The sequence below is a fragment of the Chelmon rostratus genome, chromosome 7 (genome assembly GCF_017976325.1).
Source record: "Chelmon rostratus isolate fCheRos1 chromosome 7, fCheRos1.pri, whole genome shotgun sequence".
Taxonomy (NCBI): Eukaryota; Metazoa; Chordata; class Actinopteri; order Chaetodontiformes; family Chaetodontidae; genus Chelmon; species Chelmon rostratus.
In genome coordinates, this window is record NC_055664.1 from 6868316 (window position 1) to 6892563 (window position 24248).

The window sequence follows — 24248 nt, forward strand, 5'->3', positions numbered from 1 at the left end:
TCATCCTCTCCTCTCTTCTCTTCTTTCATCATCTTCCCTCCTTCCTCCTCTCTTTCATGCACCTCTTCCCTCTCTTATCCTCCCTCCCTCCTTGTGCATCCTCTCCCTCGCCGCCTTGCTGACACTCTGAAGAAGGAGGGATGTGGCGAAAGTATTTGGAGAATTCCTGCTGACCAAACCGACGCTGCCTGGCTGCTGTCTCTCCTCTGCGTGGAGCAGCTCTACCCAAATAAGGCAGGGCTTTTTAACTGGACGTGAGGGGAAGAGACGCACAGACAGGGAGAGGGAGCTGCTGAAAGGCCATTGCCCTTTTAAGGATGAAGTTTCCTTTTTTTTCCCTTCCCCTCTCTCCCTCATAGTCCTCCATCACGCTCCCTCCTTCCTCCTCCCGCCCTCCCTCTCTCTTCTGGTAGACTAGTGAAGTCATCTTGCCTCATCTGCTCCTTTTAAGCCGCCACTTTTGAGAGGGAGGTCCCTGCGAAGCATATACAAACACTCAGTTAAGCATCCACACTCACCCCACACGCTGCACTTGTAGCCAGCAGAGACCTATTCCTTCACACAGTGAGTATACTTTTCTTTTATTCCTCCATGTATAGGATAAAGCTCCTGAACTGGATTTGGGACAGTTGGTCCGAACAAAGTGGCACCTGGCTGGCTGTCGAGAGGCCATCGCTTCATAGATTAGTCAGTCAGCAGTTTTGAGGCCTTCCTTGCTTCTCATCAAAAAATATGCTATGTGTTCTCTTGTGACGAAGGTGCCACTATGTTGTAGTCATTTCACAATAAGAGCAATGTCATAGTAGAATCTGTTAAAAGCTGCAGTTTTGACATGGAGTCCGGTTGAATACAAGCCGTCTGCATTTTATCGGGATTTCCAAAAAATCTCTGACGGAGGATTTTTTCAGCATTAATCCGTAATTTGATTCAGATGTTATTTGAGGGTTTATACGCATTCCATGTGAGGCCAGCAGAGGAGGAGCAGAGAGGCGAGCCAGACAGCGTTGCATATCTCTGTCAGCATACATACTTGTATTTGCACAAGCAAATGATCCATTGCCATACATGGGCTTTGGAAGCCTGTGAATTCACAAGGCATGACAGGTAGCCACACTTCCTAATGAGGAGAGAGATGCAGATAGACAGGCTTGCAGGTGTGCAAGTGATTTCAGAGAGGCAGACAAAGTGACAGAGGGATGCATCCACACAAGACATTTAAACTCCAAAAACTTTCATTCCCTCTTTGTGAATAGGGATATTTTATACTAGAAAGCTTCTGCGATATATATAAGCTTGCTGTGATGTTTGGACTGGAGGTCACAAGAGAATCACTAAAAATGGCAGCACACCCAGTGATTCCAGTAAAACCAGGCATGTTGTACCAGAAGGGAAGTACCAGTGGGAGTAGCAGGAACAGAGGCAGATAACATTATCTCCACTGCCAATCCTGTGGCAGTACATAAACACAGCAGAAAACAGTAGCACAGTATACAACGCCAGGAACTAACCACATCCATGTAACAGAGCAGGGGCTCAGGCATTCAGTGGAATCAGACAGCCATATCTGCACTTCAGAAATGCATCAGCTCAGACACACATCTGCTGAAAAGTTTGTCGGAGTCGTCGAGAACCGTGAAAGGTCTTGGCAGCAGTTTCAGAAAATGCCTTTAGTGCCAATAAACGTCGGGCAACTCGAAGCAAAGCAACAGATTTAAGCCAGAGCCCTGTAACAAAAGAGCCCTGAATCTGAGGAAGCAGTTAACCTGCAGCACGTCAGCCAGCTAACCTCGACCGCGAACAAATCAAATGATCTGGAAGTTTAATCACGGCAAATCATTATGTGGTGGTTGCCTCGTTAACTGTGGAGGAGGCGAGGCCACATGACGCCATGTCCCCTCAGACTGCCACAGTCGCCACAGCCCTCACACTTGGTTTCCTGTTCTGGCATCAGGCAGATTTGCCATGGCGATAGAGAAACAGAGTGGGAAAAACATAACGGGGAGGGATGGGTGGATGGAGGGCTGGTGGTGATGAAGTCATGTTTCTGGGCTACTGCACTGTGGGACTTTTCAAAGGAGGCATTTCAGGCTTTCGTTCACTTGAAATCTGTGGTTTTATCCTATTTTGGATTTTCCCTTTTGAGTTGTAATCCTTTCTCTTTATTGTACATACTCAAAGTCATCGCTTTTACTTGATTGCTCACTCCCTTTCTTAATGGAATATTAGAAACATGTCTCATATGGAAATACTTCTTCTCCCCTGCATAGTGTTAAAGTCAATAGTAGCATTGAAGTAAAACTACTGATGGCAGCACTAGCACATGTGGTAGAAGCAGTCAGGTAGTCGTTTTTACAGTTGCATAAACAGATTGTATGTATGGGTAATTTGATTTTATTGTAGTCATATTAATAGTTGTAATTAAGGATATAGTTGTAGCAATGGTATGAAAAGCTGCAGAATTCAGTGTAGCATCCCTTGCTTGATACTACAGTAGGTGTCTCATGCTGTTGGTTAGGTTAAGTAAAAAATGTTTTTTTATATCGCCGTCAAGTGAAAACTGATGCATATACGCTAGGAGCAGCCAGAGAAGCAGCCAGACAGCACAGAGGCCTGTGTAGAAGATATAGTTCTGAGTTACTGGGCCTGGGCCGGGTCCCAAGGATAACAACAGGTCCCAGGATACACATAAATACCAGAAATAGAGACCAGGCCCTAACAGACTTATGTAACCTCCGAAAATATTATAGTGGTATATCTTGCAATGCACAAATATACAGACTGAAACAGAACAGAACCTATGTTTCTCCTCTTCTTCTTCTCTTCTCTTCACACGGCATGAGAGGGCATTGAGTGCACAACATGGAGAAAATAACTCCTGTTTCTTCCCCTACAAAGAGTATAGAGTGTGTGCAATTTGCAGCTGCGATCCAGAGAGTAGTTTATGAGGCTAAGAACTAGAGGCCAGTGGAAAAAAAGACAAGTGAAAGGCATACCAGACAAAGATTACTCTGTAATAATGATTATATAATGACAGTGAGAATAACAAGGGGTGTGTGTGTGTGTGTGTGTGTGTGTGTGCCAGAAACAGAGAAGTCTGCCTGACAGACCAAGATAAAATATTGCATTTGAACTTGTGGTTGTATGTAAGTGAGCGTGTTGCCCAGCATGTGTGTTTGGTTTCTTGCGGTCTGGCCAGGCACCACAGGGAATGCAAAGAATATTAAACAGAGTCGGTGGTAACACTCTGTGGACAATCTGGGCAGGAGTCCATGAATGCCATTGGCACGCAGACTCTAATGTGCAGACGCGCAGATTACGTATCTATTTGCAGTGATGGAATAAGTACACAAATGCTTTCTTTAGCATTAGCAAGGCAAAACTTCTCCGTTTCTATGAAGTCCTGCATTAAATATGTTATTTACTGTAGGCAACAGGAAAGAAGTAATAGCATTCAAAAAAAAAAGTTAGCTTTGCTTTCTGATGAAACATGCAGCTGCAGTTTCAAGGATTTTCACGCGCCCAGATTAGTTAAAGAAAAAAAGGACAGAAATAAGGAAAAGGGAAAGACAGACAGAACAAAGGAATATGAGGTAAAGGGTGAAACAAAGAAAAAAGGAGTGTCCTTGTCTTGACATGATGAAGAGAGAGATGTATTTAAAACATAAAAAGTCTTATAACAGTCCAGTCTTGACCCAGCTTGACATTCTGTCTCTTGCGATCAATACAATGGGTACATTCCAGTGACCAATGGAAAAAGACCCCATGCACTCAATAATACACAAAAGGGTTGTGTATTGTTCACAAACAGGAGTTTATTGTTGCCCTGGTCGGCAGTATTCTCCGTCCTGTGCCAGAGATGAGCCACCTCCAGTCAACTCCTGGGTTTGACCTTTAACGTTTGAACTTTGAACCTCCCCAGGAACAGGAAGTTGAAGTGACCTGACATCAAGATGGCAACAAAGGTTGGATGGTGCAGACAGCGCTTTGACATGGGTTTTGCTCTTGGCTGTTGGCCTAAAGGCAGTACAGAAGCATAAGGCAAAAAAAAAAAAAAAGTGCTGGCAATGATTTATGTGTTGACAGAAACCAGGAGTGTGTGTGAGAAAATACGCAACAAATCATGTGGCTGATACAGAGCTCCCATTGTACACCACTTTGCCTCAGACGCAGGTCCTGAGAGGGTTAAATGGTGTGCATTAGGAGACAACGCTGTCAATGCTGCTGTTGTGGAAAAGGTATTTCAATTAAGTGCTGAGCATTTACGCTTACATACACGCTGCTGACCTGCATGTCCCCAGTGTTTGGATTGGTGTATATTATGTATACTACAGTATATATGTATGGAAGGAGTACCTGTATGTGTGTATATTAAGTAAAAATGCCTCTTTCTAGATAATTCACACACTTACGCATGTTTTTGCATACAGGCTATATCCTAATACTACACTGCAATGTGATGTGAATGTTAGCCATTGTTTTTACTGCCTAAAAATAACCATTTTGAACTAAAATGTAATAATACTGGGATTTTAGCGCACACAAAAAAATTGTATGTTTTTAAATCCATATGTTGGCATGAATACTGTATATGTACAGTTGTAAATTGTCAAAATGGGAAAAATGATGATTCAACTACTGATCATCACATGTACTTAGATTTCACACTTTCTCCAGACACCATTTTTCCCTACACTGCCTCACTCACCCATCTCTCTCTGTTGTCCATCCCTTCCCCCCTGCTCCATTTCATGCTCACCTCTCAGGGAGTCGGCATGGCTAACAAAGGTCCATCCTATGGCATGAGCCGGCAGGTTCAGGATAAGATCGACAGCAAGTATGACCCTGAGCTGGAGCAGATCCTGGTGGAGTGGATCAGCCGTCAGTGTGGCTCTGGCGTGGGAAGGCCAGAGGCAGGCAAAATGGGTTTCCAGGCCTGGCTCAAAGATGGATGCGTGAGTGTGACGCGCCTGTTTGATGGCTTGTTTTATCTCGATGCTGTGACGTCGTGAGGTTAATGATCTTTTTAATGCCTCTTCCTCCCTTTCTCCCCTTCTACACCTTCCCCTCTGCGTCTCTCACCCCGTCCCGTCTCCACAGGTTCTGAGTGAGCTGATCAACAGCCTGTATGCCGGAGAGAAACCTGTGAAGAAGATCCAGAGCTCGCCCATGGCCTTCAAACAGATGGAGCAGATCTCCCAGTTCCTCAACGCTGCCGAGAAGTACGGCGTCACCAAGACTGACATGTTCCAGACCGTGGACCTCTGGGAAGGTCAGATGGGTTTTTATTCCTCTGTTTCTGCGAACATTTAATGCTAGAAGACAGTGCTTGAAGCACTTTGGTTGTGTTTGGGATAAGTTTGGGTTTTGAGGATGCAGCACAGTTGGGGCACAGGCAGAGAAACGTCATCATGTGACTGACGCTAGGGTTAGTAATGCGAGCTGTATGTGTGTTTGGGGACAGGTAAGGACATGGCGGCGGTGCAGAGGACCCTGTCAGCTCTGGGTAGCTTGGCCATCACTAAGGATGAAGGCACATACAACGGAGACCCTAACTGGTTTTTCAAGTGAGTCCAATACATGAAATGGAAAAGGCTTTATCTAACCAACTGGTAGAGCATGTGCCATGTACCAAGTCCTTACGGCAGCGTCCTGGGTTCGATTCCAGACTTGGCCCTTCACTGCATGGAGTTTAGTCTTATTCACTTAGTGACATTTTCAATGATGTTTTGCAGGAAAGCACAGGAGAATAAGCGAGAGTTCAGCGAAGACCAAATGAAGGCCGGCAAAAACGTGATTGGCCTACAGATGGGGTCCAATAAGGGAGCCAGTCAGGAGGGCATGAGCTACGGAAGACCCCGACAGATCCTGTAAAATCACTGTGCCAAAATCTCTTCAGCCCCTTACACCTTTTTAGAGCCTGTAAACATCTAACTGGTCACTACAAGTACCCTTTCATCATAAAACCTTTTCTGCTTTAGAATTTAGTTACTTTCTAACAAGCACCCCGTACTTCCTTGGTCCCTTATCCCTTAGGCCTAGGTATATTCTTGCACTGGTGACTATCAGAGCTCACCATGCTTAGTCCCCCCACTGCAGTCAGGACCAGTGCAACTGAATGTTTGTCGTCTTAATAGGAAATAGTAACCATTAAAATGACCAATGTATTGCCAAAGTGACCGTGTGCCAAAGTTGAGCTTTTCCTTATACAGGGTGTAAGAAACGGCACTCATATTCCAGAAAACTAACCAGTTTCATCGGTTTCAACAGTTTTCATCTCCCACATCACCTCCCACAATGCTACGCCTGCTGTATCAGCGCCAATATTTTTGTACATTGTCTTATTAAATAATGACTTTAAAATAAATGTCTGGTTTGATTTTGTGATCTAGACCATTTCTGCAGTTCGGTATTTTACATCTGAAAGGTGGGACAGGCATACAGGATGCTGTGTGCTCCAGAAAAGTGGTAGGCTTTATGCACTTAACCTTTTAAAATTATTTTTGGTTTAGTAATGGCAAAGTGTTAACTGCCAATACTCTGGTTTATTACCAAATACCTGTAAATCTAAAGACATTCCCATCAACTTCTGCTGTAGCAGAGTTTGCATTTAATACTAATCAGTGAATGCTTGCATGCTAACAGTCTAAACTTAGATGGTGACCAGGGCAACCATTGCCAGCTTAGCATCATCAAGCTAAAATCAGCAGTTAGCATAGTAAGTTAGCATCATGCTAGTTAGCATGCAGATGACAGCATTTAGCTCAAAGCACCTCTGTACCTATGTACAGCCACACAGTGTCGCTAGCATGGCTGTATACTCTTTTTGTAATAATACCACAATAATACGAGTGTGACTAACTCTCAAATTATGATTCTGTGTGTACCTGTGCTTCAGAAACCGTATGTACATTCTAAGAGGATATTATGTCAACGGTCTTTTATTATCATTCAGATCATCTGTGCCTTGCACAGCAAAACACAGTTTCCAACTTCACTCCAAACTCTCCCCTACATTAAAAAATTATAGTTCTTTAATACATTCTTAAAAACATTTGGTATAAATTATTAAACACAGTTGGTATATATCTGTACAGCAGGCACACATTGTGTATATATTACACTTCATAAAAAAAATACCTATACAAATCCCAAAGTTGAAAATCCCACTTCAAGTTTTTATCAGTAGTTGGTTGATAACCCATAGATAATTAGCCCAGACTTAAAAAATAAAATGCATCAAATAACACCTCAGAAAATAAATCTCATTCTTAAAATAGATCAGTATCGTCTTGGAACCTCACATTTTTTCAAGGAAGACAGAGCACACATAGTCAGGGGAGCACAAGCGCTCACTCTCACGCACCCACACACACACACACACAGGCACACACACACAGAGCAGATTCATACCTTCCAATATATAGTGCACATCACATTTGTATCTTTCTCTTGGTTTGAGGACAGGTGTCCGAATTGTGTGTCTCACCTATCTGTAAGCTCAGTACCTCTCTGGGTGCACATTTGCATACAGACTAGTCGGTATGCACACTGTCAAACATGCAACTGTACTGGGATGTTACACCCTATCAGGTCTCTCTCCAGCACATGTTCTAAGCCAAACCTAATCTTGGTGGGAAATGTAGCCCAGCGACAGACAAGATATTCTCACTTTCGAGGATTTTGCTCATTTTTTCTTTCCTCGGAGCACACATACACACGCATACTGTCACGGCACAAACACAGACTTTCATACAAGGCCACCTGTTTGGAAAATGCAGACTAGGACTAAGAGTCCATTCTTCTATCAGGTCCATCTGCAGTCCACACTCTGACCCCCTACCATCACAGAGGAGGTTGACTGGAGCCTGGGTGGGCGGGGAGGAGAGGGTGAAAGCCTGAGACGTCTCATGAGCACAAACAGTGAGACTCATCATCTGGATCAGTGCTATGTTGCCAGCCGTTCTCCCTTTAAGAGGTTCATTTTGGCCTCGGAGTCCAGCACTGCATGCAGCTCCACCCCTGAGTCCCGCTCCTCTTCACCCCCGTCCTCCTCCTCCAATAACGGCTCCTCCACTCCTCTCCTTTGGTGCCCCCTCCTGACCCGGTGACCTCCCCGTCTCCTGCGCAGGCAGAGGAGGCCCCTAAGGTCCAGGTGGGCCAGAGTGACCTCCAGTGTGTAGTAGAGAGACCAGAAAAGAGCAAAGCAGCCCAGCAACAGCAGGAACTGGAGGAGAGGACAAAGGAGAGACACAGAGGAGGTAAATCACGAGCCACTGCCTTCTCTAAATCGCTGATGGATGCAAGTGTGGATGAGCTGGAAAACGCTAGCAAGAAAGGCTACAACGAGAGGAAAAGGAGAGGAAGTGAAAGTAAGAGTGATGACCAAGTCAGATCACTCCATGATCTTATTGTAGTATTAGTATTCCTTTCTGGTTTCGTTGAAGGGATAATTTCAGGGATTTTCCATGTTAAGTAGACTTATATAAAAGCTTTTTTTATATTTCTCTGCATGCAGTTAGAAGGATACGATTAGCATATTGCATATCTATTACTGAATGTCTTACATCTTTGCTAAAATATTATGCATTAATACTTCTTAATGCATGAATTTGGTACATTTTACAATTGACATTGCAACTTGACTTTTAGCAGCAGAAATAGGCAGAATTTCCTACAAGCCAGCATCGCCCTTCATCTCCACAGGTCCAATAATTATGTTTAGGCTAAGGCTTCAAATGAGAGGTTATGACTACATGGATATATGTAAACATCTGGGGTACAGGTCTGCCAATTCTCATGAAACTGGCATGACTTGAATGCAGCTCAAGATTAAGTGATGCCTGGGAGGCTAAACTCAGGACAGGAATGTGGCCTTGACAACTGCATTAAAATTAATCAAGATACTGTATATTTCAGAAACAGCAGTTGTAAAGTGGGCAGAATTTTGTCTATGCATGTGAAAACATTTATTTAAAAAAAGCAATAATGATCTCTGACTTCAGAAAAACTCCATCTCACAATAGAACTCTGAGAATTTTGGTTACTTTTCACTCTGAAGTAGTGAAAAGAAAACTGTCCCGGCCCCTCAGAGGCTGGAAGAAGGGAAGACAGACACGGTAAACATGTATGTTAGCTTTGGGTCGTGTACCTTAAGATTGTTGGAGGTGAACGGGCTGATGATCTCTGGAGGGATGTCCAGCCCTGGAGGGCATGGCAGGGAGAAGTTGCTGTCCAGATACTTGCCACTCATAGCCTCCTCCACCAGTCTGTCAAGCAATGTACAACCAATCAGCAAGCAGAACATGGCTCCATGTCAGTCAAAACATGGAGCCAGAACACAATTCCTGTGCTGTAAAGTTCCTGTGCTGTAAAAAAAAGGCGCAAGCCACCACGAAGGAAACTACAAACATTCAGCAAAACAGATTATCTCAACACTGTCTAGACATTCAGCATGCCTGCGAGGTCTTACCGCTGTCTATCTTTGACCTCGCGGTATGTCATTGAGGAGCCATACAGGGTCAGCGTCCACTGCTTCAACACTCCCACAGTGGCACACTGCTCAGACAGCGGCTCTTCTGCAGGAGCAGACAGAAGGGTCAGTCTGGACAGGTAAGGTACATGAGGTTGCAAGGAGACAACATAAACAATACCATACAAGGAACAGGCATGTGAGTGTTTGTGTTTCCCACTCGTGAAAAGACATTCCCATCCCATCGCTGGGACCACGGTATGTGTCACTTGTGTCAGTGTGTGAGCAGTGTCTTACTGTGGTCAGATATCTTGAGAGTGTACTGGCCTTCAGCTCTCTCTCCCCAGCAGCGCACAGTGGAGAAAGTCCAGTCCTGGTAGCCTGCAGGGTCTCTGTGTACAGAATACAGACACTACTTACCTACTCTGTAGTCAGAAACATTATTTTCATATGACCATAGTTCAACTTTTCAGGTACTGTACTATATGATTGTTACTCATTTCCTTTCATACTCGTAATAGCGTAAATAAAGAAGCAGAGTTCACTTAGCTTTTTAATCAGCACTAATTTAACGTTTTACTGTCCTCAAACAATAGCGATGCATGGGTTTGTGTTTGTGTGTGCTTACCTGTCGATGGCACGCCGTGCCCCGATGACTGATGTCATATTACTGGGGCAGACCAACGCAATCTCCAGATTGCCACGGCAAGGGTGGGTGATTGTCACGGTAACGGCCACATGCTCCAGTGTCTCCATTCCAGACTGTCTCAGGTCAGCAGCAGACACTAAGGGAGAGGAGAGAGCAGCTTAGTTTGTGTGTGTGTGTGTGTGTGTGTGTGTGTGTGTGTGTGTGTGTGTGTGTGTGCAATTTTACACCTGTCTAACAATCATACAAAGCATGAAAGTAAAAACCAGTAGGGACGATATGGCCTAGAATTACTTCAAACATCAGTTTTCTTCAGTATGTCCTGTAAGCTGGTCCCAGATAGGCAACATAAAAATGATGGATGGATTAATCAATTAAAAAAAGATTAATTTGTTTAAGTTTTTGATAAAATTGACACTTGACAAGCTGGATACTATAGGAAGCAGTAATGACTTGCTCTGGGTCTGAATTTTTCAACAGCTGCAGAAACGTAGCAGAGCAATGTATTCAGACTGATGCTGTAAACAGATAAAACTGTATTGATGGGAATAACAATTGGAAGATTATATACATAAGTTTACACATATTCTAAACCTTTTACACATGAAATATAGTAATATAAAACTTTATTTGTTACACTCATGTTCCACATTTCCTGTACATAATGTGATAGGGAGAGAAAGCAAGCTGCTAGCTGAGGAACACATCAGGGCAAGGCTGGAACAGTTGTATACTGGGGAAAATGACAATTAAAAAATTATCTGCACATTCTTCTTCCATCACATTTTGGATCTTTCTTCTCCACTTTCGTTCCTTGAAACTGTTATCAATCGGTCTCCCTGACCACCTCCCGTCCTTCCACTGTAAGCGTCTAGTAATTTCCCGGTATTTCCTGGACTCTGACTACTAATGGGCCGTGGTGCTCTCTGACCATGTAGGGCTGCACACATCCTCAGGGCAGGGAGGGACGCAAAGCGACCAGGGAGCAGAGTGTAAACAGAGGTGTGGAGGAAAGACAGACAGTTGGGACAGATGCAGAGTAAGTAGGAGGTGAGAGACATCGGGGGATAGGGGGGAGGGCAAAGGGAAGGAGAAAAGGAAAGAAGGGAGGGGCTGAAATAATGCAACTGTAGAGAGAGAGGAAATTAGGTGCAGAGACAGAGGTAGAGGCGTGGAATGAAAAGCATTTGGTGGAGATGCATTTTCTAACACTGATGCTGAGCTATAGAAAAAACTACTATCTATGTGGGGGCTTCACGTGCATGTCGAAATCTCTGATACTTGTAAGCTGGCTGCAGAGTTTCATCAAATTTCTGATGAAAAGTCATGTATTCACTATGATTTCCCATGAATGTATTGTTCTGGTACAGCTTTGCTCTTTCTGCCGCATTTTTATCTGTAGTTTTAAAGAAAAGTAATATCCACTGCATAAACTCTCTCCCCTCCGCGGGGTTCGTATCAGGAACTGTTTTCCAGCCAACAATAGGACCTGTCTATGCTCAGAGATGAAAGGATGAAGATGTATCTTGAGGTAACATGTGGGAAAATACTTTCTGCTCCTCTAAGAACCACCAGCTTCTTCAGTTTAAGTTATGTCACAGAGTTTTCTGAAGCCAACATCAGCTTTACATGGGACAAGTCTGAATTGTAATATGAGTCAAATAATTCACTGGGAAGCAATAAACACACGCGGGACTGTCTTTCCATTCAACACTTTTGGGGTCAAGTATCCAAATTTTTGTCTGAGTTGACAGGCAAGGGCATACAATCCAAACCGACTTTGCCGCGACTCAGTGTTAAAAGGGATGCCGCCATGGGGAGGAAGGATGCGGGCAGGGGGCAGGTATGTATGAGTATGGAAAACATTTGAATTTGATTTGAATTAATTTTGTTCCAAAATATTTTTGGACTGGGGGCACATGTATTTGGGTGGGCTGCTCAAATAAATTCTATATGTGACCATAAACTCTGAGCACACTTCGTTGACAGGAGAGGAGAGATTAAGTGCTCTCTGTAGCTGCACATTTTGTCCTCTCTCTGTTTCTCTGTTTTCCCCTTTTTCACAACAAATTCGGCCAAATGCTGATCATGTCACATTTTTTACCAACTTTTTTTCTTTAATCACAATTTTCCTATGCTTCCCTAAGCTTCAGCTCTTCACTGGCATCCGTGTACAAAGACACACACACACACACACATCTCACACACATACATCACAGACCCACAGACCAGACACGCACAGATCGACTTTTTTTCAGTTCCAATCCGACACCAATATCGGAGCTCTTTTTTCTTGAGTATTATAATATTTTTCGTTGTCAGTATTATGTGTGAGGTTACATGAGGCTGAAACTGAACTTTAGTGCAGTGGTGAAAAGTTTTGTGTAAGTTGATGTTGATGGACTGTGTTTGGGTTCACATCCAGTCAGTTTTAACCATCTGGAAAACTTGTTTAGTGTTCATGTTGCCAAATTCATCCCCCAGTGTGTCCTGAAATTTCAGTTTTGCTTTAAGAAGCCCATTTCTGATGTTGTATTTTGTCCACATACTGTTGAAATATTGCCAGTCTGCAGCTGTTAAAATCCCCCTAGATAAACTCTGGAGCTCAGGAATACTTAGCCAATACAGTGTTAGCAACCTTTAGTGAGATGGCTGTTACATTTCTTGACCCCAGTTGTATTTAGGCAAAATACTACCAGCGTGCTGATGAAGCATGAGATACACGCACGTATATGTAAACATAAAAGATACCTCATTTAGGTATGTTGAGACAGTAAGAGACTGATATAGGATATCAGTGTCAGATCGGTGCATCCCTGGCCTCACATTAGAAACCAGCAGTTTGAAATGCTTCAGGGGCAGTGCATCGGCCAACACGGCAGCCAAAACACATAGAAACTACAACAACAAACACTACTGAGTAGTGTGACAGACAGACCTGAACTCCATCAATGAAAAAAAGCCTGGCAGCAATTTGACCAAGAATGACTGAACAGAGGATTAAATGACAAAATGAGTATTATAGTAGTTTGATTCGATTCAGTTTCTTTCTGAAAGTAAGCCCAGACACATTTGGTAACTGTCAGCAACTATTTGCTTTGTCCTGAAAAAAACTCCTGTTGCATGGGACCACACACACAAACACACACACACACTCAAACACTGTACTGCTCCTGACTGTGACGAGGCCATGAAAGAGGGAAGATACAGATGGAGGGAGAAGAGGAAAAAAAAGACGTGGGAGAAGGAACATTTCTGCTAGAGTGAGATCACTGTGAGCTTATGTGAAAAAGTGTGTGTGAAGGAAAAAAAGAGAGACAGATCACATATACAGACAGTTGAATATGAGAAAATCAGAGAGGTGAGAAAGGAGGAAAAGCTCATGAGGGTAGTTCTAAAATGCAGAGACAGAGTGGGGGAAGAAATTAAGAAAAAGGAGGGGTAAAAAAGAAATTGAGACAATCTGGAAAACTCTCACCCAGTATTTCAGTGTGGACAGGGGAACACAAACATGAGAACATTGCCTAATATGGAGAGACAGACTGACTGAGAAGCAGGCAGGCAGGCAGGCAGGCAGGCAGGCAGGGAGGGAGGGAGGGAGGGAGGGAGTCAGCTCTGTAGTGTGTGTGTAAACTTGACGAGCAGCTGTCCAATACAGAGGTGAGAGTGTGATGGAGGAGCAGACAGTTACCTTTCCAGGTGCGGATGAGCTCATCGGAGTAAGTTGGGATGGACGCTTCCTCCTTTATCACCGAGCTCTGATAGGATACAAGGAATGGCACCGACTCCCAAACCTGAGAGAGAGAAGAGAGCAAACTTTGGCTCTGGTGGTAGCTTTTGGTGGGGATTACAAAATCATGTTAGTAATTCCTTAGACTAAAAGATTTATTATAGAAAAAAATCAATTAAATGATTACTCAGAAATGAGCGGTTGCAGCCAGACTTGTGTGGATGCATGCATGTACCTTTGCAGCATTGACGAGTCTCCATGCATTGAGCAGGCCAAAGCCGTGCTGGTGGCTGTGATAGAAACCGGCTCCGTTCATCCTCCAGTCTGCAGCGCTGTCACACTGTTCAAAGAAATGCAGAGATAACACACACAGCTAAGTGTACTTTTTTGTCCTAATGCAGCAATGTAAATTCACAAACAAATAAAAGTGATACAACATTGACTTCCAAGAGCCTCGTCATCAGTTCAGTAGTGGAATGGCAAGAGAAAGAACATGAATGCACAATGACAACAATTGTTAGATTCACACTTTCATGTCTGATTAACAGTACCCTGTGCTTTAAAGCAATACGTGTCGATTCAACTATTGTGCGAGTACACAAGCAGACACATACACAAGTGAGCATGTAGCCTAGAGAATACACAGACCCCCTGCAAGTTTCCGCACTATTCTGCTGAGCAATAGCTGGTGGCAATGGCACACAAACAACTCTTATCGTAATAATATGCATTTCATCATCCCAACCTTGGTGGCAGTGAAGGTAATGATGTGCTGGACGTCTCTCCAGCTGAGGCAGGGACGGACCTGCAGCATGAGGGCCACCATTCCTGCCGCCAGGGGGGCAGCAGCAGACGTGCCAGTGTGGCTGTCCGTACAGCCTGTCCCCCGCTGCATGGACCAGTCTGATGTCACCTGTGGAGACAGAGAGAGAGGTTACCATGGAGATTCATGCACAGTACAAACCAGTGCCAAGGTGGTAACAGTTCGGGCAGGAGGCCAAACACAAACATTCACATACGTTGGTAAGTATACATTAACAGATGAGTGACTGCAGACCTTTCACAGGGTATATCCAACACAACCTATCCAAAACTAGAGCGTGAAGGCTCTGTATCTAAACTAGCCGCAGAGAACACTTCATCAAGCACCAGCATCATAGAGCCATCACGACAAAGCGACATATTTACTGCGGGCAGAGTTTGAAACTGTTGGTATTGGGTAGGGTTTACAGCCCCGCGGAGCTTCAGCTTTTAAAGAGATGAAAGGAAGCCAAGAGAAAAAGAGCACACTGTCCCAATAAAAATGAAGAGTAGGAAAAAATGTATATACACAGCGAAGGGGAATGTGGAGGAGTTTCAAATCCTGACAGAGAGTGGTTGACCAAAAAGGAGGTAGAAGAGGAAGGACTTCTAGAGAAGATTAACTTCATGAGCAAGTGAAAGGGGTAATAATTATAATAATAATAACGCAATATTAGTTTTGCAGCTTTGTCTCTCATCTTTATGTGTGTGACATCTAGCGAACAGTCAAATCCATCTACGTGCTCAACTGCAAACATGTCTCATATGTCTTCCATTTACACCACGTGCCGCTACACACATTAGCGACAGCCTGTCTGACAGAAGGAGCACAGCAATGTGGGCTGGGGAACTCCCAGCCCTCTGTATTTACATGCGGATGACATGTTGGCCTTTCTAACAGCTGTTCGAGCCATGTAAAAGGTTTGGAGCCACTATGCAGTGTTGTCCATGCAATGGGTTTCCCAGCAGAGCTGGTCATGCTCGTCCAGAGCAGCTGTCTACGTGGTGAGAGTATACAAGCATCATCAAGAGACAAGTTCTGTACCTCAACATGCCACACATGTTCATAATGTCAAGTAATAAAGTAATAAGTGTCTGCTTATATTCAAATAGGAGCACTGAACTTTTTTGGACAAATGGCTGAATATAGAACCGAGTAGCTATTTCTGAGAGCTTACATAATCAGTGATCATTGACAAATCAGTCTCTAGAATAATCACAATCGATCAGCAGAAAAATCTGACAGAAACATTTGAAATACAAGATGCACAACGACACTGAATCATCTATAACTACTGATGGAATTTCCAATTGTGTGACTGTGATAAGACACATTTTTGAAGGCAGCTGTTCTTAGGACACTCAAAACTGCTTCTCCAGAATAATACACTAATGGGCAGTGTGTGGTAAGCACTTGGCCTGTGAGTATACTGCGGTCAGTGGTGGATGAGTCTTCTACAGAGAGAGCCAGTCCTTGCTAAGCTCTTCTCCCACTGGTGATGACATCCCTGTTCTTAACTGAGTTGCCCTGGTGACACCCGCAAACAGTGGCAAATAGAGGTCAGTGGCTTCAATGAGCCCTTACTCCTGTCACCATCCATCATTGTTCCAGCTGAAAATAAGTCTCTGTTCCTCCTGATGTGGAGCTGCTCCTTCACGCACTTTCAAACATTTGTAACAGTCATTAAATATAAAGTTTTTAGACCACTTGAGATTTAGATATCATCTGCAGGTTTCAAGAGAAAGTCTAACCAAAAAGAGAATTCATGCGTTTTTTTTCTTTCATATCATATAACTAAGTTCTCAAAGTATTTCAACACCTCTCTCCTTAATATAAACAATAAAGAGATGGTAGCAGATCTTGCACACTGTAATGATGCATAATGTATACTTCCCTGTTACAGATCACTTAGAAGATCACTCTCTCGACAGGCTTTAATTGTGGTTTAGCTTATGAAGTAATGCTTTAAATCACAGATCAATTATTGCATAACACTGTGGTTGTCTGTCCTTTTCAGGTGGTCTCAGTATGGTTGTATAGTCCACACAGAACAGGGGTGGGCAATATGACCTTTTCTTTTTCTTTCTTTCTTTTTTTCTTCTTTAAACAGTGACGGTATCATAGTACTACAAAATTAAAAGGGATGCTGCACTCAAAACACAATTCACATCCTAGGGAATAAAAAATGTTAAAATATCAAATGTGTTCCAAACTTGGCTCCAAACAAGAATGAGGATGAAGATGACGCCTACATGTGATTTGGATAAAGTAGCCTGCCCCATAATGTAGGTTAATCATTAAATGGAATGTGAGTCACTTTCAGAGTTAGACAAGGGGTAGGATTAGACATCTCAACAGCATTTATGTAGCAGAAAACCTTTCATTGTACCACCAAAACCAGCTGAGGTTGTGTTGCAGTATGAATACGTTAGCACTGGCTACGCTAGGTGACGCAAAAAGCAACGTCACATCCAGCACATCCAGCCTATTACTCTGGTTATTCAATTGGCTTTAAAAGAAGGTTAACCTTCATAGTTTCTCTTGTCCCTCAATGTTACTCCAACATTGCTCTTGCATGTAAGTCTACCATTGATGCTACTAGCCACATTAGCCACTGTACTTTGTATTGGCATCAAAGCAGTCTGAAATAAAATGATTAGTGCATATAAGAGTTTCCCAGATGTTGCGGGGACATTTCCATCAAGTCAGTCCACTGGGTCTGCACTTCTTCAGATAGTGGGAGAACATGAAGACTGTTGTGTGGGTTCATGCAGACAACAGAGAAATTGCTGTGATTTGCTCATAATGTTGCCTTCCACATCGTCTATTTACATCTATTACTGGAGTCAGGGGTATAGTGAGGAAAACAGTAGTTACTGGATCTAACTTCAGTTCTATAACTAAGTGCATAGCCGTCTACCTGCATATTATCGCAGCCACAGCAAAGCACATTATCCTTAATATGCTGAAGCTTTCATCACAGTAAAAACGGTATTGTAAAATCCATGTTGTGGCAGAATGTGACACCAGTGATAATGAAAAAAAACAGTATACGGCCCACCTCTAACACAGAGTAGGATTTACAGCTTTCACAGCTGCCTCCACAAGCCAAATGATGACTGGCTAACACCCCTGAGTCTGCCTGGACCACCGCAAACATGTTAGGCGAGAAAGCTCCCTCCTTCATTGTGATTGGACCAATATGATGACATCATCTTTTCACGTCTTTAGACAGCATGGGGGGCTCCTCATTGGCCTGCTATTTTCCTGTTGTTCCTTGTGCCACTATTCGTCCATTCTCTAGTATAGTCATCCTTTCTGTGTGTGTGTGTGTGTGTGTGTGCATGTTCCAGTAAGACCTACAATGCTCCTCAGCCTGTTATTCCCACTGCTGAAAGTGACAGCCAGCATGGACGCACACTCCTCAGCGTAAAAAGGCTTTCTGCCTTTCTCATCGACCGCTCCTGGAAAAAAAAAACAAAACACACACACACACAGATAATTTACGGCCCTAAGCACACATGTCTACTCCCAAAACACAATACTTACAAAGGCACACACTTACACACTTGAGAGGCTCTGTGTCTTACCGACTGTGATGGTATAGATGGAGTTGGCGTAGCCGTCGTAGTTGCAGTTGTCATTGTACTGACCTCCATTGCCACTAGCAACCACAAAGATGCTGCCAAAGCCTTGTCTGCCTGCAATGACCCCGTGCTGTAGTGCCGCCTGTAGAAGAAAAACAAATCATGCAGTGACAAAAATAGGGAAAAACAAAATCACCTAACTGAAAGCACTGTAATTAGAGTTGTTCTACATGCCTGTGTACAACATAATTGATCTGTTGTAGTGTACTGCCCCCTGCAGGGCAAAAGCAGTGCTCCACACAAAGTGTCTTTCTTTTACCTTGCCCAGGGGATGGGGTCCATCCACAGTGTGTCCATCATCATCTGGACCCCAACTAGAGGAGACAAGAGTCTAACTTAGAATCATAGAAAGGCTTCCACAATGAGGTTTTATGGCATAGTCAAATATTACACCGAATACAGGAAATACAGATATTAAATTGCAAGTAAGTAAAGAAAGACTGTCAAAGACTTCTGGAATCAAGAGACACATGCACACATACACATCTGCGATATTTTACTGTTTATTAAAGCCACTTTCCTAATGCAGATACCCAACAGGACCAGACAGTTTGTTACCTGCAGCTGTAGATGTCGTTGACCTGGTAGTGCTTGTTGAAAGCTATGGCCTCCAGGCTGTCTGTCAGCGGGCCATCCAGGACTCTGATACCTGAACAGGAAGCAACCAGCACGAGATGGTTCACCACACACAGTTAATTAAAGTCCCAGCTTCTGTCTCAGTGGCCTTTAACACTGCAACATCCAGTTCCAAAATCATTTTGATTGGCTGTACCTGCCACTTTGCTGCCATAGGCAACCCCTACGGCACAGAAGCTGTTGTTGGGAACGGCTGCAATCTCGCCGGCACATCGCGTCCCGTGGTGGTTGTCGCTGCGATCGTCTGGGTGAGGCATGGGGTCTGGGTCATTGGAGTTCAAGTCATAACTGCCCTCTGGACTCTGAAAGGGAAACATTATTAAAAAAATATTATTGGATTCTATTCAAATTAGGTGCAGCAGGGACACAATAACAAAACAAAAAAACAACAAAAAAGTGCTGCTACTACGTGAAATTTACATTGATCACATCCACTGTGCTCTATTACTACTGAGTTTGAATAGGATTAGTTTTAAGCACAGCCACCTTTTCAGTCACTACTGCACAGTTCATGGGTAAGTAACTGGAAAAATTTACTATCCATTAATCATACAATTATTGTTTTGACTTACATAGTTGGGCTGGATGTCCTGGTGGGTGTGTTCCACCCCGTCATCTACTACCACAACTGTGACTCCTTGGCCAGTGATGTTGCGCTCCCACACCCCTGTTACATTGATGTCCATACCCTTATTGAGGTCATTGTGCTGCAACAAGGTGAAGTGTAAAGAAAGAATGGGGCGATGTGAATGGTAGGAGGGGAATAAGTACAGGATGAAAAAGGCAAGTCAAGGAAGTAAAAAGGGAGACTAGCAAAAGCACATTCAAAGTACTTTTACTATCTTAAAAAATGCACTTTGGCTGTCTGATATTTCTGTAGTCGCATGACACACACTGTGCCACTGGGAGACACATTAAGCTTTAACTACAAGTCTTATGCATTGGAACTATAATGCCAGAAAAGGAGTCTGCACTGAGCAACAAGATTAGTGGACCAGTTGTGGACCAGCATCTGTGGTCACCAACTGCTTTAAGACTGTATGACAGTCTCTAGCTGTAGTTGATCAAAACTTTACAGCCATTTAAAGGCAGTACAATAAATCTGTGTGTTCCATATACAGCTGCTAACAGTATTTACCTTGATTAAATCACACACAACCAGCTCCAGGCTGCAGCAAAATAACCACGTTAAGGTGTTTGCCTCTGCAAACATCAACAGCGAACCAACGCTGCACTCCAACTTTATTTGTGAACCACTGCATGCAGAATATGTGTCAACCTGTTCTAATAATGAATACAGGATTATTTAACAGGATTGTCATGGGGAATCAAGTCATCCCTGCAGTCATCTAAGCACCATTTCCACAGCACTGATATTGTCACATATAAATGTAACCACGTAAAACTGAAAGCAGCCCTATCAATCACTTAAGTAAAAATGTACAATATCATGTGTGGGAAACATATAATTACAATTTTAAAAAAAAGCACACCATCTGCCTTGGAGTCATACATTTATGCTTGCCACGTGCACCTAAGTCTCACTTCAGACAACAGTATCATTTTTCAAGAATAGCCGTCTGCTCTCTTCCATTTGGTAAGTAGTTCTTATCTTGCTTGTGAGCTTAGTACAGCTATAAAAGGGATAAGATGAGTAATGTGACTGTTGTGATTAATTACGACAACTATCATTTATATTCTGCTTTACCCAGCCCTTTAATCATACAGTGTGTGTCAATAAATGATGATAGCCGGTTTGACTGGGTATACTATGCTCTTATTGCCCTGAATTCTTTCACTGAGCATCACCATCACACAAATCTCTGAGAGTAACATTTAAATGTGTTGGCATGATAAAAGCTCTGTCCAAACAGGATCAACATATTCAGTGTGCTCCTCTGTAATTTCACTCATCGTTCCGAGTGGCATTTTTACCAATGCTAAATGCCAGGATATGGTCTGTAAGAGACAATGACAAAAGCCTCTCCTAGTGGGGAAAGCCCGGAGGGAGGGATGTGAAGCAACGATACTTCGTCAGGAGAGTGATACGACTGAGTCATAACTCATCAGTCATGTCTGAACAGACATGAAACATATGTTAATATCACTAAATCGGGACAAACAGCTCTTCCCATGGAAAAAAAGTCCACTTACCTATCACTAACTTTGATCCAATCTACAAGAAAGTTGGTCTGGATGGCATTTGAATTGATACTTCAATTGATACACAATAGTCTTGATTCTCACCAGATGCCACTGTTTAGGATAGCGGGGATCATTGAAGGCCATTGATCTCTTAGAGCGGCTAAGCACCCTCTCTTGGGAGTGCCACAGGACATGAGGATGGGCTGCCAGGACGTCCCCAGGATGGACACCCTTGCTCCAAACAGGTCCAGTTTCAGGCTTGACAGAGCAGAGCAAGTAGTGGCCTTCCAGCTGTCCAATCTGGCCCTGGTTCTGCAGCCCAGCCTGCTCTGCAACCTTGGGTGAAGAGAATACCGATAATAAGTACAAATTTAACTGGGACAATACTTATAAAGGTTGGCAACGTGTGTTTTCTGACTGACTTTGAAATAGGATATAAATGGGTAGCATTAAACATAAAAAAACTAAAATATCAATGTAAAAACAACTAAATGACCATGTTAAGCATAGTTCAGTATCAGTAAAAGTGAAATTATGCAGTAAAAAAGAAAGGCAACAAAATATATCATTCTCACAAATCACAGTCTCATAATTAGTACAAAGTGCATAAATATTGTAGCCCCACTAAATTCTATTTTATCTAGAAAATGGCAGAACACAGAATCCATGAGTTCATGCGCTTTGGGAATATTCAGTGAAGGGAGTGAAACCCTGTATAAAAAATTAAAACGTATCAGCAGCAAGTGTTCATGAAGTTCTGTACCCTGTTGGCTATCACATCCAGATGCTCAGAGTCCTGTTCACCATCTTCCTCCTCGTGATGTGAGCCAGTGTAGATCCGGACGGCCCAGGACTGACCCAGGCCGCAGGATGGTGACGGCCAAGGTGAGGGAGGAGAGGAGGAAGAAACAGGAATCGATGGGGCAACAGAGGGCAGGAGGGTCAAAAGCAAGAGGGTGAAGGAGGACATAAAAATTAGGATCAGGAGTGTGGGAAAGTAGGGTGTTGCCATGGCAACAAAGGGCAACACACAGGGTCAACCAGGCAAGCCCTCCTCCTCATCTGAACAGCAACCTGGACGTGGGACAAAGACAGACATGGAGAAAAGAAGGTCTTGTTAATAGCACAGACAACCTGAGAATAAATAGCTGGTTGCTTATCATCGGTGTGCTGCATTCAGAGACCACTTATTAAATTCACAGAAAGCGCAGATGGATCAACTTGCTAGGTGGGTGCACGGCTTGACAAATTATACATGGCAGATTCATTACAGACACCACATGGTGTCACCTATTGTGGAACACTACCTGGCTCCGGGGCCTCTGTCTGTCAGTTAATGGGGGCCATTTAATTAAACACTGCTTTGTTTTGGGATATGCACCATGTGAGCGGGAGGATCTGGGGCCCAAGGGAAGCTGCCTGCTTTGGCCATTTGGTGATCCAGATAAATGTAGACTAAATGTAAGATAAATTGTCTTCAGTTAACTGTTTCACATAGAATTCAAATGTGTATGACATAAACTGGACTCTGACACTAAATGAAGGGCAATGAAAAGACTATAATGAAGTTATCTAGATGTCACAATTGCCACACCCCGAGTCTGGAGTTACAATTAAGCCACAGCCTCAAAGGCAGGGACCTTTAGAAGGAATCCTTTTCTTTCTCAGTAACTTGGAAAATTAACATGAAAAAGATTCAGTTATATCAAACAGTTAATACGCCCACCCTGTCTCACTGTCATTGAGCGAAACTCCGCCATTCTGCCAGCTGTTCTGTAGCCGAATATGTATTCATATTATAAAAAGATGTAATATATATCAGGGACAACGCTGGGCAACGTTAAATGGAAATCTTGTCATTAATGCCCCTTCAAACGCTGACATTAACAACAATAGCTCATATTGTGACTATCATCTGCTTACACTCGGCGTCCTTTTCTGTGACATATAGTCAAAACCCAGCTGACATGTGCTCGAGTTTCCTGTAATCAAACCTGTAAGCGCCTTTGTAAGCTAACGTTAGCTAGCGCTCAATTTTGCTGATGGCTTACTTTTTATTTAACCAGTACGTCTGCTAGCTCGGGCAGCTAGCTGAGTGTGGTCATTTACTGTACTGCGACCGTGACGACGTTAGACGTTTAATAAAGCAAATAAACTCGTGTCAACGAAAAACAACAAAATGAAGTCAGAACAACAAGGAGTGACATTCGCGTTTCGAACCGAAACAGTTGTTGTCACAGTAAGCTAAGTTAGCTAGCGTCCTGACGCTAGCTACAGAGATCGCTGTTCTGTAGTGAAATATGACAATATGACGTAGTAAACATAGCCGTTTATTGCGATTACACAGTTATACCTTACCTTTCCACGGAATTCGCAGTTCTCATCTATTACCTGACAATTTTGTGAGTGACGCTGAGCTTGTCATCACATTTCCGTAACATACAAGCCCTAACCCAGACGTACTACGTCAAACGGTCGTTGCGTGTCACCTGAGTATGGAGGGTTTAAAGGGACGAAACTAAAAATAATAAAAATACAGAAATAATTGTATACTGAAATGCTTAAATAAATGCAAACAATATATAATTGTCACTATGTATAAATAACACACAAATTAAATAGACATTTGTTCAAACATTTATTCATCTATTTATAATTTTCATTTATTTATTTCTACTTTAATTTAGCAATTGTGTAACATGCTGCTACAAATAAATATAAAAATATTTACAAATAGATTAATACATGTGTGAATAAATACATATAGGAATCAATAGCAAATATATCAATTATACACAATAGTCTTTTTTGGTTTTTGGTTTTGTTTATTTATTTATTTATGTATTAAGTTTCATCCCTTAAAACCTTCCACACAAGTTTGGAATACAGGTACAAAACATGACAAATGAATGGTCTAAATTATAGGCAGACAATTTACTTCTCTACTCATAGCTTCAAAACTACACAAATATTACTATTACTTCTATTACTATTACTACTACTACTGACTTTGCAACTATTTTATGCATCTGTGTGTTTTTACCTGTTGAACATAAGAGGTATAGACAGAAATAGCTAGTGCAGGGCCCAACTAAATATTCATATACTTTCAGTTGATACTATAATTTATTTTTATAGATTTCAACTGTTAATTCACCGCAAAGCAAAAATCG

The 24248-nt window shown here is 42.8% G+C and overlaps 2 protein-coding genes across 3 annotated transcripts; one reads left to right on the top strand and one right to left on the bottom strand.

Moving 5' to 3' along the window:
• Window positions 1–411: 411 nt before the first annotated feature.
• On the top strand, window positions 412–6364 carry tagln (transgelin). Its single transcript, XM_041941096.1, has 5 exons — window positions 412–564; window positions 4764–4952; window positions 5098–5269; window positions 5462–5564; window positions 5733–6364. Exons 2-5 carry the CDS (start codon window positions 4773–4775, stop codon window positions 5869–5871), a joined length of 594 nt encoding a protein of 197 aa, XP_041797030.1. The 5' UTR covers window positions 412–564; window positions 4764–4772; the 3' UTR covers window positions 5872–6364.
• A 558-nt stretch (window positions 6365–6922) lies between these two features.
• On the bottom strand, window positions 6923–23537 carry pcsk7 (proprotein convertase subtilisin/kexin type 7). Of its 2 annotated transcripts, none has more exons than XM_041941204.1 (17): window positions 23434–23537; window positions 21839–22149; window positions 21178–21411; window positions 19503–19637; window positions 19067–19232; window positions 18853–18943; window positions 18554–18608; window positions 18238–18376; window positions 18011–18111; window positions 14591–14758; window positions 14081–14185; window positions 13807–13909; window positions 10098–10254; window positions 9797–9861; window positions 9470–9575; window positions 9149–9266; window positions 6923–8224 (listed from the first exon to the last, which is right to left on the bottom strand). In XM_041941204.1, the coding sequence occupies exons 2-17, from the start codon at window positions 22085–22087 to the stop codon at window positions 7946–7948; spliced, it is 2271 nt and encodes a 756-aa protein (XP_041797138.1). In that variant the 5' UTR covers window positions 22088–22149; window positions 23434–23537; the 3' UTR covers window positions 6923–7945. The 2 variants fall into 2 exon arrangements, with proteins under 2 accessions (XP_041797138.1, XP_041797137.1); XM_041941203.1 differs by having other exon boundaries at window positions 9767–9861.
• Window positions 23538–24248: the final 711 nt, after the last annotated feature.

What these genes read in the sequence shown, in the direction of transcription:
- tagln (XM_041941096.1), top strand. Translation starts at nt 4,773, where the DNA reads ATGGCTAACAAAGGTCCATCCTATGGCATGAGCCGGCAGGTTCAGGAT. An exon ending in CCTGGCTCAAAGATGGATGC is followed by an intron (nt 4,953 to 5,097) that starts GTGAGTGTGACG and finishes CCGTCTCCACAG; the next exon opens with GTTCTGAGTGAGCTGATCAA. An exon ending in GACCGTGGACCTCTGGGAAG is followed by an intron (nt 5,270 to 5,461) that starts GTCAGATGGGTT and finishes GTTTGGGGACAG; the next exon opens with GTAAGGACATGGCGGCGGTG.
- pcsk7 (XM_041941203.1), bottom strand. Translation starts at nt 22,087, where the DNA reads ATGGCAACACCCTACTTTCCCACACTCCTGATCCTAATTTTTATGTCC. An exon ending in ATCCTAAACAGTGGCATCTG is followed by an intron (nt 19,638 to 21,177) that starts GTGAGAATCAAG and finishes ACCTTGTTGCAG; the next exon opens with CACAATGACCTCAATAAGGG. An exon ending in TTACCTTCACTGCCACCAAG is followed by an intron (nt 14,186 to 14,590) that starts GTTGGGATGATG and finishes TTCTTTGAACAG; the next exon opens with TGTGACAGCGCTGCAGACTG.